The following is a 16,916-nucleotide window of genomic DNA, read 5'->3' on the forward strand; positions in this document are numbered from 1 at the left end:
GATGTTTTATCCATGCTCATTCATAGAAGTATTGTTTATGGCTGCTTTTGTGCTGGAATGAGAGTTCAGTAGTTGTGACTATATGGCTTGAAAAGCCTAAAATATTTATTCTCTGGCCCTTGCAGGAAATTTTGAGACCTCTGTGCTGGAATCATGGGACTTTAGGAGGAAACTGTTCTGTGATGACTTTGTTTTGTGTTATGCAAGAGACCTGAGCTAGTGAGAGCAAGTAGGAACTGCCACCTGGTGACACCACTTCTCAGAGTTTCTCAATGTGGCTGATTATCTGGTGATTTTAGAGTCTGCGTGTATGTGTGTGTGTGCATGTGTGTGTGTGTGTGTGTGTGTGTGTGTGTGTGTGTGTGAGAGAGAGAGAGAGAGAGAGAGAGAGAGAGGATACCTAAAACTCAGAAACATTTTTAATACTCTTCTCATCTTTGCTAACATAAGCTTTGCCCTTTCCCTTCCCAGCTTCACAGTTTTAACTTGTAAAAACCATCCCCAAATGCTGAGGAAACCTTTATTTATATTTTGGTGAACATGTTTCTTGCTATTTCTCTGTGGTTAGAAGAACACATGGATATGGAATTTTTACATAAATAATGTCACATACATTTTCTTCTCTTACTAACTTACCCAATTATATGTTACTCTTATACTGTAATTTTTAAAAACATATCGAAAAGCATTATTTTTGGTATCATGAAGAATTTCATGAATTTACTTATGTGTTTTTATAGGTCTGTAAAAAGTCTGTAAATAATATTTGGGGTTTTACTTTTTCACTCTACATTGTTACCTGTAGGTAACTTATTTGTCATTTTCAATAGGTATGTATTTTCCATAGTGTTATTACCAATCTTAAATTGATATTGTTGCTCATTAGGATTTCTTTGTCTTTCATATATTTATAACAATTATTTTTTTCTCTTGATATATTTGTAAAGAATAGAATTGCTAGATTGAACCATATCTTATAACCTGAGAGTAAACTGATCCCCAGCAAGTTTCCATTATTTCTACTGCATTCAGCACTGTATAGAGTGCCTGTTCCCCATATCCTAGCTAATGCTGGATGCTATCATTTGGATTTTTTGTGTTTATAAAGTGTGTAATAATTCATTAAAATATATTTCACCATATTTTCCAGTCCCTTCTCTTTAGATATGATTTGTGACAACCTTAACATTTTAAATTTACTTCAGAAATTTTCCATTTTCCCATATTATAATTTCTTTTCTTTCTTTCCTTCTGTATAGTATGACTGTCAGTGTCCTTTGATTACTTGTAGAGTGATGTCTGCATATTAACATTGCATTTTGGTATAAATTCCTGGTATTTTCACCAAAGTTTTAAATCAATTATGCTTAACACATATGTATTTCCCCTGTTTTGTTGCATTATTTTGATATTTTATTGTGTGAAACTTTCTTTTTCTTAAGAAAGCATAGGAGAAGGAAGGTGAGTCTGGCAGATGCCTCAGCTAAAGCAGAGGTGGCTGTGGAGGCTTTTATGAGGATCGTGGCCTGCCTACTGTGGCTGCTCTGCAGCAGGTCAAGAACCCCAATGGAGTGGAGTGGACCCAGGAGTCTGTAGTTCTTTCTTCTGCTGCTTGGTTTGTTGGCAGAGGCATGTCCTGAAAACAGATAAGAACCCCACTCTCGGTGGGTCTAGGGATGGACACACTTGTTGTCAGTGCTTTCTTAGGTAGGCAGAACAGAGGGAAGATCAGAGATGCCTCCTACCTGCTTTTCAGAAATTCTCTCTCACTGAATGTTTTTTAGCCTAAAAGTAACAGGCTAAAATCAGGGCATTGAGTTTTCTTCCATAAGTTTTTTTTTTTTTTTTTTTTGCGGTACGTGGGCCTCTCACTGTTGTGGCCTCTCCCATTGCGGAGCACAGGCTCCGGACACGCAGGCTCAGTGGCCATGGCTCACGGGCCCAGCCGCTACACTGCATGTGGGATCCTCCCGGACTGGGGCACGAACCCGTGTCCCCTGCATCGGCAGGCGGACTCTTAACCACTGCGCCACCAGGGAAGCCCCATTCCATAAGTTTTTTATTTGACCCAATTTTACGTTCAAATGTATGTCACTGTTAACTGGCAAGTTATATTTTAGTATGCTAACAAAATAGAAGCAGGACCATTTTGATCTTATTTAATTTTTTGTGAGTTAAAAAGATTATCCAATATCTATAATAAATATTCTCATTGTAAAAATTGTAAATAACAAAATAATACAAAACAAAAAGTAAAAATTCACATTCATCAACAACCTCTGACAATAATTACAATTAACAATTTGTTGTATATCTTTCTTAGGCCTTTTATAATGCATTTATTATGTATAATGCATTTAGTATATTCAACCAATTCTAAAATATATAGACATATACACAAACACACACTCACATATATATACATAAATATTAAATATGTCTAATATTTAGTATATGTATATTTAATGTATATATGTATATATATAGGTTGAATGTATATTTCCTGCAACTTTTTAAAATTTGGTATATTTTTGACTGCCAGTTTTTTTTTTTACTTGACTGGAAATCCATCTGTGAGAAGGTTGCAAGAATGGTTCAAAATTGTGATGACTGGAGAATATTGAAGCTGGGTGCATGCTTACAGGTTATAACTCAGAAGTTAATCAGATACAAAGTGGGGGCTTTATTGTACTTGTCTTCCTTTTGTCTACAATCCTTCAGTTTCAGATTGTAATTTTAGTGGAATTAAACTTGAATTGCTTGATATAGTTAATTTTGTTTAGCTTCAGATGCATTACAGATTGATCCATTAATTTGTCCAACATATGTTTATTGAAGGTGTACTTAGAAAATGCCCTACACTGTGCCATTTCCTGGTGGTATGCCAGTGGCACCAGGTACAGAGTGGTGATGGTGAGCCGCCTTGATCTGCTGGTTCTTGATACTAGCTAATTAAGTAAAAATGATTTGCTTAAAGTCTCAAGTGGACTGTGCTGTGGGGTCCCATGGGCCACATTTAGGTTCTCAGGGAACAATTCTTCTTTGGCTGAATTGTTACCTTTTCATTTTGTTGTAGATATTACTGTATTTGATATTGTTTCATAGCACTTTCAAACACACTTACTATAATCAAAAGACATATTATGACCATTAAGTTTGTGATACAGGTACCTCAGATTTGCATACAACTTTACTTCTAAAGAATGAAGAGATCCAATGATTTGGCTTAGAAGTAATAAAGACTCCTCTGGGTCTTCAGTTTACAAAGATGGGAAAAAGCAAATAGACACAGGAAGGCAGCATAATTCTGTTTGACAGTGAGCTTGGTGCTTTTTTTTTTATTGACCTCTTACACAGAAACTTCTACTTTGGGATAAGTCATGTATATTCAGTCCAGCTGTAAAATGCTCAGTCCAGCTGTAAAATGCTCTGTTTTAGTGGGCACCCATTCCATGAATCAGAGCTTGATTTTTTTTTTTAATTAATTTATTTTTGGCTGCGTTGGGTCTTCGTTGCTGCTTGCAGGCGTTCTTTAGTTGCGGTGAGTGGGGGCTACTCTTTGTTGTGGTGCGCGGGCTTCTCATTGCGGTAGCTTCTCTTCTTGCAGAGCACGGGCTCTAGGCACGCGGGCTCAGTAATTGTGGCTCACGGGCTTAGTTGCTCCGCAGCATATGGAATCTTCCCGGACCAGGGCTCGAACCTGTGTCCCCTGCATTGGCAGGTGGATTCTTAATGACTGCACTACCAGGGAAGCCCCAGAGCTTGATTTTATACTTCATAGTGATGTTTACTAGTCATCAAGCAAGGAAAGAACTCCTGCCTCAGATGATCTGGTTTTGAATTCCTGCTTTGCCATTTGGCATCATGACAAGTGTCTTCAACTCTCAGAGCCTCATTTATCTGTAAAGAAGGAATCAAGTGAGACTACATATGGGGAAGCAAGCTGTCAATTCTGATATGCTCTCTAAATATTAGATATTTCTAGAAGCAGTATCGTTATTAAAATTATTATTTCTCTTAAAGTCTCATTTGTTTCCTTTTTCAGGGAGAAGTTTTTCACTAATGGCATTGACGATGTCCCTGTCTGTGCCGTTAGCCTATTAAGAACACCAAGCTCTTTCAGACATTTTACTTGGCTTATGAGACTTGCTCAGCCTGTGCACATGTTTATTTATTATTTATAACCTAGGCTTTTGCTGTAACATCCCCTTGGTGTGCTGACATTTTCACACTGGGTGGTAGTTTGGATCTTTAGAAAATGACCAAACCAGAGAGATAGAATTGAGAAGCTTCACAACCTTCTGTTTCTCTAAGCCTATTTCAGTTTCTTTTTTATTCCAGTGATTCCAGATCTTTTTTATTCCAGTGATACAGCAGATAACTCACTTCCAATTCTCGGACCTCTCATTTTTATCGTAATTCTTGCTAAATGTAGGAATAGTAAGTAATAGCTATCATTTTGGATGCAGTGACAAGAACTAGCCAAAAAACATATGAAAGGAAAAAGGAAAAGCCCACTGTGTAGAGCATCATACCAGGTGTTTGTTCCCAATAGGAACATACGATCGAAAACACACGATGTTTGTGCAGACCAGCGTAGTGTGGGGAGCACTGCTGAGCTGGTATCACAGATCATTGAATGTATGATGCTAATTAAGTTAAGAATCTCAAGGTGAGATTATCCTGGATTTAGAGTGAGCCCTAAATCCAGTACCTTTTTTTAAATATATGTATATATTTATTTATTTAATTTTTTGCTGTGTTGGTTCTTTGTTGCTGCATGCGGGCTTTCTTTAGTTGCGGCAAGCTAGGGCTACTGTTCGTTACGGTGCGCGGGTTTCTCATTGAGGTGTTTTCTCTTGTTGTGGAGCACAGGCTCTAGGCGGGCTTCAGTAGTTGCAGCATGCGGGCTCAGTAGTTGTGGCTTGCAGGCTGTAGAGCGCAGGCTCAGTAGTTGTGGCACACAGGCTTAGTTGCTCTGTGGCATGTGGGATCTTCCCGGACCAGGGATTGAACCTACGTCCCCTGCATTGACAGGCAGATTCTTAACCACTGCGCCACCAGGGAGGTCCAAAGACGGACAAATCTTTACGGTAGAGATGACCTCGGTGTGTTTGAGGGACAGCAAGAAGGGCAGGAGGGATGCTATGGAATGACCAAGGAGGAGAGTGATAATAAAGGAAGTAGGAGAGGTGATTAGAGGCCTGACTATACAGAGTCTTAAAGGCTAGGATAAGATGCTTAGATTTTATTCTAATATGATGGCAAGCCTATTGGAAGGTTTAACCACGTGAAAGTCACAATCTGATGTAACCTCACAGTGTGTAGGGAATAGATTTGAGTTCAGGAAGAATGGAAGCAGGGAGACCAGCTAGGAGGTCATGGCAGCAGTCCAGGAGAGAGGAGGGTGGGGGCTTGGACCATGGTGGTAGCTGTAATAATAGAGAGAAGGGAACAAAATTTAGATTTATTTTGGAGATATAGTCAACAGAACTTGCTAATGGATTGATGTAAGGAGTGAGAGTGGAATCAAGGATAAATCCTAGATTTTTGGCTTGAGTAACTAGTACTGGTTCCTCTGATGGGAAGGTAGAGGAGAGCTAATTTGTGGAAAAAAGTCAAGAGTTCTATTTTGGACCTGTTATTTTGGAGATACTATAAGACACTTAAGGTGAAACTTGAATAGAATTTCAGCAGGATGGGGAGGAAGAAAGGATGTTTTGTAAGAAATAGCATAAGCTGAGGAAGTGCAGAGCAGATGAGGGAAAGACACATCATCAGTCCTTTGTGGCTGGAGCATGTCTGAGAAGGGAAGAAGAGAAAGAAATATGATGAAAAATGTAGAACACATTCTTTTTGCACTTTGATCCTTGTTAGAATCCAAACATTCATATTAAATGGAATAAGTAGGAAGAAATTAATCCATCATATTATTTGATGTAAGGTCAGTTATTTTCTACAGTTGATGCACCAAAATATACCCTCATCAGAATTCTTCAGACAAATAAAATAGGAGTCACAAAACAGTAAAGTTGAGACAGGCTGGGACCTGGGACCCTTTGCTACAATGCCTGCACCTGGACACATCTATCCTCCAGCAACGAAATACAAAGAAACTATATGGGACTAAAAATAACTGCGTGCATGGGCAGTTGGGGCAAATTCTGGACAAAAGATACAAAGAGACCAAAAAACCCACCTGCCACTTCTGAAGAGACTGGAGCAAAAACAGGGTGTCGGGGAGCAAATGCAGGGTCCTGAGCATGCCGCCTGCACTCAATACACCCCACTGGAGGGGTGGGCAAAACACCTAAGCCACCCTCTGGCCTGATCCCTGGACACACCCCTACCCTCACCCCCTTATAAGGAACCAGCTCGTCTGGTGTCTGGCACCGAGCAAGCAAGGGAAACATTTGTTTTTGCTCCCACCTGAGGTCGCAGGGACCCCAATAAAGCCTTGCCTGAGTTTCTTCTCTGGCCTCTAGTCAATTGCTATTGATTAGGGAAGGCCAGGAACCCTGGTCAGTATCAAAGCTACCTCACTGACTACAGTTAATTTTTTGGTGGTGCTCTGTACAGGGGCCACTCTTGGTCCAAACCACTTGTATAGCACCTGTTTTGTAGAAGGCACCTTCTCCATCATTTAGCTCAGTGATTCTTAATCATATTACACCCAAGATGATCTTTTGGTAATGAGTATTTCATACTATCTCTTTTACCATACTGAAATAATATTCACAGTTAATATAACCAATTATATAGGTCACTGCAAAAAATATATAGTATTCCAGCCATAATATAAAGGAGAAATACAAAGGAAAATGATTTAAAATAAAATGACATATATACTAATATGTAGATGTTGAGCAAAATGTAATATTTGGATGTGATATGATTTTCAAAATGCCAAAAGGGTCTTGGTAAATATCCAAACAAAGCAAAGTACAGTTGTTCGTTAATTTACCTGGTACCTGTATTCCTGAAAATTCAGTGTATTTTTAAGTTGTACAAAAAAATGCTTTGTGTTTATATGTAACAGTTAGATTTCAGGCTCAGATAACTATAAAAAGTTTTCTTGGGCTTCCCTGGTGGCGCAGTGGTTGAGAGTCCGCCTGCCAATGCAGGGGACACGAGTTCGTGCCCCGGTCCGGGAGGATCCCGCGTGCCGCGGAGCGGCTGGGCCCGTGGGCCATGGCCGCTGGGCCTGCACGTCCGGAGCCTGTGCTCCGCGACGGGAGAGGCCACAACAGTGAGAGGCCCGTGTACCGCAAAAAAAAAAAAAAAAAAAAAAGTTTTCTTGCCTGAAAGAATGTCTGGTAGGGTGTTAAAAAGTCATGCAGGAGTGTCTTGAGCATTGCAGGATACCTTGAACTTTGGTTCCTGCCTGTGAAATTTCTCCACAAATTTCCAAAATGTCCCTGGGTTTGTTACCAGTACTGCTGAGAACCACAGCTCTGGCTGTTCTCTGAGCCATTGGGATGCTGACATTCCTACATCACAGAACACATGGAACCCTAGTCTACACTGTAACCTTTGAGTGAACAGGGCATTGTCTGCCTGTTCTATCCCTAGGACCTGGCCCATGGTATGTCCTTACAAAACATTTGTCTCGTTAGAAAACATTTGTCGATGTTGGATGGAAAGAGATGGATGGAAAGATTTTCCCTTTTGTTCTGTTTTGTGGAGCAACCCTTTAGGTAGTCTTTTTCTCTGCAGTGACTTGGGAAGGCTTTAAAAAATTATGCATGAGACAAAAAGTAGTAGAAGTCGTTGCCTCTTGAATAACGGGTGCTGTGATCAAAATGTCTATTTTTATCTGAGTGCCATCTCTGCCATCACTTGTCTAAGCTTTTATTTTGTTGAACTCAGGGTTGTAGATACATCATTTTCAGAACATAAATCTGCTTATGCCTTTTTTCCTTTGTTTCTAGCGTGGGAAGAGTTGGCCTATTATGAAGAAAACACGAGGGACTTTCTCTTCCCTGTACCCAGGCTGACACCTTCGTACCCTGGGCTGTGTAGGGAGGTGCTCATGAAGACAGTTGAAGGTTTTCCGGTAAGTGATCTGTGCCCAGCTGGGCTTCTGTTGGGAGAGGAATTCTCGGGACCTGAACATTTTATTCCTGACAGGACCAGTTTGTGAGCAGATCACTTCATCTTGGTTAGTGCCCCTGATGTTCTCTTCAGCAGCCCTGATTAGATGCCCCACTCAAAATAATAAATGATACTAATTCCCACTATTGATCTGAGATGTGGGAGTCTTTTTTTTTTTCATCAAATACATTCATTTTGGCTTTCTTCCCACATCGAAATACTCAAAGTAACTGACATTACTGTGGATTGCCCTGGTTCCTGTAGGAGTACCATATTTTAGCACCATTTATAAGAATACAGATCAAGGCATTTTTCATTATATAAAAGGTCTAAAGTACAAAAAAATTATTTTAAAGTTCAAAATTAAGCTCAACCACCCCTGGTTACTGGGGAAAAGATTGCCGAGACTGTGGTTATCTCCAACCCCGTATCCTTTCCTTGGATTACCCATGTTTTGGTGAGTTCACCCCTGTGCCACAGCTACACCCAAGAAATCAACAAGAATGAGATAAAGCTGTGGTCAGTGTTCTCCCTCACTATTAATGAGCATTCAAAATATGGAAATATACAGATGGCCATAAAGGCCTGGGAACAGAGATATACGTAATAAATGGCTTGTTGATATGACTTTTCACTACAATTGTCTATTATCTCCAGGCTTAACGACCACTCTGTATAGTTCAATTATACTTACTAACCCATTCCACCATTCCCAGTAATAAATTTCAATTTACCATGAAAAAAAAAGCAAATGGCACAGCTCACCTTCACCCTCCCAAATGTGGCCAGGTCTCAGGCTGTGGGACCTCACACACTTAAAGACGTCACTTTGTGACTGCAGGCCAGTGAGCAGGCACATTCATACACACGCATACATCCCTACTGGTCATGGCCGAGCCTACCTTGCTCCTACTGCTACTGCTACCAAGGGTGGGAGCAGCCAAACCAGTTTAGTTTTGTGCTTCTCATGGCTCCAAGTTATTAACTGGATCACACAGGTATTAATCATCAGCTGCCCATGTCTTTTTGTTTTTGGCCTCTCACTGTTGTGGCCTCTCCCATTGTGGAGCACAGTCTCCGGACGCGCAGGCTCAGTGGCCATGGCTCACGGGCCCAGCCGCTCTGCGGCATGTGGGATCTTTCCGGACCGGGGCACAAACCCGTGTCCCCGGCATCGGCAGGCGGACTCTCAACCACTGCGCCACCAGGGAAGCCCCTGCCCATGTCTTAATTCACTGCATAACTTAGCACTGGCTCCCTGATCTCTCCAGCCACTCAGAAGAGATCACCAAGGTTTTCCGAAAGAGTTAAGCATTACATAGTCTTCTTCTGTTAAATAGGGAACTTAAACTTTAGAAAAAGGAATTTGCAGAATCCACGCACCGAAGTCTTCCACTGGTTCAGATTTTTATCCTTGTATAACGTAAGCCATGGAGGTCTGTCAGGCATGAGATGTGGGAGTCTTATCTAACCATTCTAAGTCACTGCCATATTCACACCATCACATAGTTATAAAAACATTGCTTCTTTCACCTCTTTTTTTAATTTAAATTTTTTTTTTGAAATATAGTTGATTTACAATGTTGTGTTAGTTTCTGGTGTATAGCAAAGTGATTCAGTTATATATATATATAATATATATATAATTATTCAGTTTTATATATATTATATATGTTATTATTTATATATATTATATATAATAATGTGTTATTATTTATATATATATTTTTTCAGATTCTTTTCCATATGGTTTATTACAGGATTTTTTTTGAATTAATTAATTTTATTTATTATCTGCTCGGTTGGGTCTTTGCTGCCACGCATAGGCTTTCTCTGCTTGTGACGAGCGGGGGCCACTCTTCATGGCGGTGTGTGTGCTTCTCATTGCGGTGGCTTCTCTTGTTGCAGAGCATGGGCTCTAGGCACACAGGCTTCGGTAGTTGTGGCACGTGGGCTCAGTAGTTGTGGCTCGCGGGCTCTAGAACACAGGCTCAGTAGTTGTGGCACATGGGTTTAGTTGCTCTGTGGCATGTGGGATCTTCCCGGACCAGGGCTCGAACCCGTGTCCCCTGCATTGGCAGGTGGTCTTAACCACTGTGCCACCAGGGAAGTCCCTATTACAGGATATTGAATATAGTTCCCTGTTCTATATATAGTAGGACCTTGTTGTTTATCTATTCTATATGTAGCAGTTTGTATCTGCTAATCTCAAACTCCTAATTTATCCCTCCCCCACCCCCTTTCCCCTCTGGTAACCATAAATTTGTTTTCTGTGTCTGTTTTTTCATCTCCTCTTAATGCAGACTAACTGAAAGATTTAATATCAGTTTATTTAATCATAGCTATTGTTTTAGTAATAATAATAGTAAAATAGAGTAGTGATATTAATAATGCTACCTCTCATTTATTTTGTGCTTGGGTTTTTTCATGTGATATCTTATTTTCCTCATAACAGTTTTTAAGTCAGCCAAGGCAGATATTATGGTCTCTACTTAATGGAGGGGAAACTGTCAGAGGTTCACAGACTGATATTATTGAAGGATCTTAAAAGATACAGCAGTTATTTAGTTGATTATCTAACTGTTTGGGGGGCATTATCTGAACCCAAATTCAAAATATTCATTTTTTTTGTTGTTGGGTTTTTTTTTTTGTTTTTTTGTTTTTTGCGGTACGCGGGCCTCTCACTGTTGTGGCCTCTCCCATTGCGGAGCACAGGCTCCGGACGCGCAGGCTCAGCGGCCATGGCGCACGGGCCCAGCCGCTCCGCGGCATGTGGGATCTTCCCGGACCGGGGCATGAACCCGTGTCCCATGCATCGGCAGGCGGACTCTCAACCATTGCGCCACCAGGGAAGCCCCAAAATATTCATTTTGATGTTATCTGGGATGATTTTTAACACTGCAGAAACTCTGACAATTTTCTTTACTTTTATGTCACTTGGATGACCTCTGTTTTAAGGGCCACATCCTTGTGAATTATAAAAAGCATACTTAATACTCAACTTTTCTGTTACTGCCCCATGAATCACCATTATTAAAATTTAATAAAGTGTTATTGTCTCCATTTTGTTGAGAGTACTGTGTAGAATACATAACATGCAGGACCCCTGTTTCTAGGATGTTTATGATGACAGGACTTCTAGTTCTAATACTTCAAACAGCAAGCATTCATCAAAAGTTCTCCTAATCTGAATTCCTAATGAGCATAACTTTAAGTCCTCCAATAATCTTTGAAGGTTTGGTGAATATAACTGACATCATTTTTTTTTCTCAGAGATGTTCTTTGTGTATCACTTATACCCATGGTACTTGTGAGATGCTCGTCTTTATTATGTTGAGTTATTGGGATTTTGCTCTTCAGAAGCAAAAAGGGATAAAAACTAGTGAGAATTAGGTGGGAGATACTCTTTATATTAACTTTGGTTTGCCCAAGTTTTCTATTAAATAAAATCTATCTACAAACACTGGGCTGGTATCCAGCTAAGTATCAAGACAAGAAGAAACACACTTTCTCATATTTTCCCAAATGTTATCTTTGTTTAACTTTATGGGCATAAGTAGGGAGAAGAACCTACGGAAGTTGTGTTTGTAGTTATTCATAAATGCAGGTAATCATAAGTGAAAGAGCTTTAAAACTGCAGGGAAACATCTTCATGCATTAGAGGTAAAGTATCAATTCTTACAATGAAGTTAATGAAAGTATATTTTAAACAATTTGTAAAAAGATAGAGGAGCTCAATTTCTCTATGTTCTATAAAGCAAAATAAAACCAATTGCTGAAGCTTTACTAATAGCTGACATTCATTGCATGCTCGCTAGATGCCAGGCACTGTGCTGAGCTCCTTACATGGATGATCTTGTTCAATCCTCCTTAACCCTGCAAGGTGGCTACTGTTATTTTCCTCATCTTAGGCATGGGGAAGCTGGCATGGAGAATTTATCAAAGGTACTCAGAGTCACAGACCTGGTGAGCAATGGAGCAGGGATTCTCATGCTGGCCTGTCGGGCTTCGAAGTTTGCACTCGGTCACTGCATGATGCTAATTCTCTCATGTTTATTTCAGCCCAGGGTCCAATTTCTTTTCATTAATGTTGTAGGATATGAGAATAAATGACATATGCGTGTCAGGCAAATCATCCACTTCATTTATTTTCTCTTCTTAGTTCATTAAGAATTAGATTTATTTCCTCCAATAAAATGTGACTTTTTCTTTGTACTTCCATATTTTATTTCATTTCACTTGTTATGCTAACAGCCTTTTTTGCCTCCTTTTCCTGCTGAGGTCAAGAATTCTGAGGAGGGGAATATAATCTGTTTTTTTGTTAGGTAAAGGCTGAATTTGTAAATTAAGTGGAAACAATATTTTTTTAATTATTAATTTTTAGTTAATAATTTCCATTTTTCTTTAGTGCAGTGATTCTAGGAAAATCCTACTGTTAAATACATTTATTGACCTAACCATCATCACCACCATCCCGTTGCTGAGGGGATTGCACAAGATAGAGCCTGTAAATTTCAGCTCTAAACTGTTATGCTAAAATCAGTACTTCTATGAAAAATACCTTCCTCCGTATTGTCTGGAAGTCACTGCCAGGAGTGGAGGTCAAATAGATGAACAAGATGGTGTTACAGGCTGTGGATTCCTTACTGGTAGGGGACCCTCCTCCTCTTCTCTAGGCAAAGTGGAGCTGCATGTATAGCGGTTACATGTGGACTCAGGTGGTCTGGGTTCAAGTCCAGTTTTGTCACTGAATGACTGTGTGATTTGGGGTAAATTACTTAATCTCCATGTAGCTTAGTTTCTTCATCTGTAAAATGGGACTGGTAATAGTTCTTCCCTTATAGGGTTATTAGGAGAGTTAAATGAGGTAATGTATGTATAGTCTTTAGCATAATATCTGGTATATAGTTAAGTGCACAATAATGTGAGCTGTTATATTTTATTAAACTGTCATTCAAGGGTTAATACTACTTCTCCATGAGGCATTAAGAAGACTACACCAGTCTGTGGCTTAAGAGATAACTTGTTCAGGCTCAGGCAGCTGGGCCGCTGGGGACCTGGGGCTTCGCGCACCCATGAGGTTTTGGATTTCCACCAGTGGTGCTGTGGACCCCGAAATTCCCCTTCCCCCACCCTCTTCTTCATGTGGGCAGTCTTGATAACTGGAGGTGAGGCTGTGCCGGCCATGTTATTGTGCATTCTTTATGGAACACCACCTCCCTGCCGCCCCCCACCCCGCCCCAGTTATTCAACTCTGTGCAGCAACTGGGCTCTTGTGTTTATAAGCCCAGAAATCTTGAGTCACCAGTCCGGGCCTAACACTGTTATGGGCGTACTGTGCATTCTAGAGGCAAAAAAAAAAAAAAAAAAAAAAGAGGAGGGGGAGCTGAGGAGGTAGGTTGTGCCTGTGAGGACCTGTTCTGTAGACAAGATGAATGTACAGGACTGAATGTGCATCGGAATGAATGAATGCACAGGAATCGCGCTGACTAGTTCACCCATGAAGCCCCCTGAGAGGTAGCATGAGGTAATGGAAAGAGGATGGTTTTTGCTGTCCAACAGTTTCAACTCTTGGCTCTACTGATCCCCAGCTGTGTGACATTGGACAGACTAACCTCTTCAAGCCTGTTCCCTCACATTTAAAGTGGGATATAATTGTCTACTACACAGGTTGTATGAGGATTAAATGAGATCGCACGTGTGAAAGCCTCTAGGAGCACGGTACCTGTCTAAACATGCAGTGCATGTTGGTTCCTTTTCCCTCTGGGGCTTCGGCTGATGCAAATTCTTCTTGCAGGTACTTGGAGTATGTTATATAAGTGAAATGAGCTGTTAGCAACTGGAGGGAGAAGTCACTATGGGTGTGCCTGGAGGGGAGAGGGTTAGGCCAGGCTTCAAGAGACAGGTAGGATTTGGATGGGCAACAAGAAGGAAGGTAAAGTGCCCCCAGAACAAAGGGGTACCTGGCCAGGCGGTGTTCTCTGGGGGAGAGGAAAGCAAAGGGTCATGTTCAGAGGGGCTGCAGGTGACTGGATGGGGTCAATTGGAGACAGTGTAATTCAGCTCCAAGTCCTATCCCTGTTTTGACATTTACAAGACATGTGACCTTGGGAAAATTGCTTAATATCTCTTTCTGCCTCAGTTTTTTTTAAAGAAAAATAATTGTATTTTTTAAATATACAGTAAAATTGACTTTTTTTGATACACAGTTCTATGAATTTAACACATGTATAGATTTGTGAAACCACCATCATAATCAGGATACAGAACAGTTCCATCACTCCTCAAATCTGCCTCATGCTGTCTCTTTATAGACACATCCTCTGCCATAATCCACTAATCTGTTCTCCGTCATTAAAACTTTGTTTCCTCTTGAGAATGTCACATAAATGGAATCACATAGTCTGTAACCACTCAAGACTGGCTTCTTTCACGTAGAACAATGTTTTTAAGATTCATCCATGTAGTTGTGTGTATCAGTAACTTGTTCCTTGTTATTACTGAGTAGATTCCATTATATAGATATACCATAGTTTATTCACCTATGAAGAACATTAGAGTTGTTTCAAGTTTTTGTCCAGTTCTCAGTTTTATCATTTATAAAGTGGGTTGACGTTAATAACTGTACTTTCCTTATAGCACTATGAGAATTAAGTAGGATAGGGTATATGTATGTGTATGTATATATATGTGTATGTATGTGTATGTATGTGTATGTATCACCATGTTTTAGATAGGATGGTACCGAGCAGAAAAAGAAGTATTGATCAATGAAACAAAATGAAGAGTTTGGAAATGAGTATAAATATTTTGTATGAGATATAAAGCATGTTTTCAAAGCAGGTAGGCAGGGAAGGAGAACTTCTATCCATCCCTCCCCCTAGGTAATCTCATTCAGTTCCATGGTCCAGTGTTTTAAATAGAGTAGCTAACTGCGAGGACACAAGTTGCAATGCCTGGATTCAATTACCAGCTCTGCCAGTACTAGCTGGACAAGTTGCTTAAATTCTCTGTACCTTAGCTCACACATCTACAAAGTGGAGATACTACTGGGACCAACCTCACAGGGTTGTTGTGAGGGTTAGATGAGTTAATATATGCAAAGCCCTTTGGTTGGGCTCTGGCACATAATATGTAGTATTATATGTGTTTAGCTATTCTTATTATGTATGTATTTTATTTTCAGCTTTGTTGGTGTATAATTGACAAAACCTGTATATATTTAAGGTATACACCTTTATTTTTGTATATACATTGTAAAATAATTGCCACAATCAAGCTAATTTTTTTTTTTTTTTTTTTTTTTCGGCCGTGCTGTGTGGCTTGTGGGATCTTAGTTCCCTGACCAGGGATGGAACCTGGGCCCCAACAGTGAAAGTGCCAAGTCCTAACCACTGGACTGCCAGGGAATTCCCACAATCAAGCTAATTAACATATCCATCATTTAACATTGTAAACTGTTGTTTCTTTTCTTTTTTGTGGTGAAAATACTTAACATCCACCCTTTTAGAAGATTTCAAATATAAAATATAGTATTGTTAACTGTTGTCACATTGCTGTACATTCCACTTCTAGAATATGTTCATCTTGCCTAACTGAAACTTTGTATCCTCTAACATCTCCCCATTTCCCCCATCCTCCAGCTCCTGGCAACCAGCTTTCTATTAGCTGTTTCTATGAGTTTGTTTCAGATTGCACATATAAGTGAGACATGCAGTATTTGCCTTTCTGTGTCTGGTTTATTTCACTTAATATAGGGTCCTCTGTTTTCTTCTATGTTGTCACAAATGGCAGGATCTTCTTCATTTGAAAGGCTGAATAATATTTCACTGTATATATATTCATTATGTATGTATTTTAGATAATGTGTGTAGATTATGCCAACTACAGAAAAGAGCATTCAGGTTCTCGGATGATTTCAAGTTAGTATAGGATGAGCAAAGACCCTCTTTCCATTTTATTTGTTTCTTTTATGCTGTTTTATTTTCAGGGCATTGCTCCCAAAATAGAGTTTTCTACGAGGACAGCCATCAGAGAACGTGTGTTTCTGCATAGACACAGATTTCTTGTAAGTATAATCGAGAATCCAGTGATAGAAATGATAGAAATTTTCTCCACAAATTTAAAGAATTTCAGCCTAAACTCGGTTTACCAAGTTTAGATGCAACTGGACAAACAGAAACCTGGAAACTTATTACTAGGTTTGAATTTCCATAGTTAAACTGTTTGTTCAGCCTGTCACATTAGAGTGAGTATGTTTGGCATGTATTCATCATGGCATAATTGGTGGAACAGAATGATCCAGAAGCTACAATCACAAGCTTGATGTGTCATTTAGTTAGGTTTTGTTGTTGTTGTTCCATGACTTTTACTCTTGATTTTATCAACAGTAGTGTTTCCTTCTTTCCTGTGCTGAGGCTGAAGCTCAGAGTTGTATTTGTGGGCCACCTTTGGTAACAGTGAGGGTCTTGGGGCATCCATGAGCACTACCTTCATTTTACTCTCTTGTTCAGCCCTAATTTCCCCTTCACCCTGATTTCTTTCTGTTTTTGTTTTACCTTATTGTCCATAATTTTGCAACCGTGTAAAATCGTTTCTAAAATGATATAGAGAGTTAATGAATATAGTTTGTAGACCTCACCTGGAGTCCTAGAAAATGCCTTGAAAATGTGGGCTTTGGGTTAAGAGGTACTGAATGAGAAGGGTCACTAATCTGTGCAAGTCCATCGGTCCCCTGGGCACCATAACTCATAAATGGGAAGCCAGTGGTTAATTTTCAGGAAGGCAATAGCTGCTTTTTAGTCTCTCCTTATTTACCCACT

General features: G+C 39.9%; 1 protein-coding gene across 9 annotated transcripts in view; it reads left to right on the forward strand.

Moving 5' to 3' along the window:
• The window catches only part of SPATA6L (spermatogenesis associated 6 like), a 102,804-nt gene that overhangs the window by 64,889 nt on the left and 20,999 nt on the right, over positions 1-16,916 (forward strand). For 8 of the 9 annotated variants that reach the window (XM_049711318.1, XM_049711317.1, XM_049711319.1 and 5 more), the window contains 2 exons: positions 7,932-8,056; positions 16,085-16,162. In XM_049711318.1, the coding sequence (XP_049567275.1) occupies positions 7,932-8,056; positions 16,085-16,162 (203 nt within the window). Of the gene's footprint in view, positions 1-7,931; positions 8,057-16,084; positions 16,163-16,916 lie in introns of those variants that run through there. The other variant, XR_007478033.1, reaches the window with a different exon arrangement.

Source organism: Orcinus orca, chromosome 6 (genome assembly GCF_937001465.1).
Source record: "Orcinus orca chromosome 6, mOrcOrc1.1, whole genome shotgun sequence".
Classification (NCBI taxonomy): Eukaryota; Metazoa; Chordata; class Mammalia; order Artiodactyla; family Delphinidae; genus Orcinus; species Orcinus orca.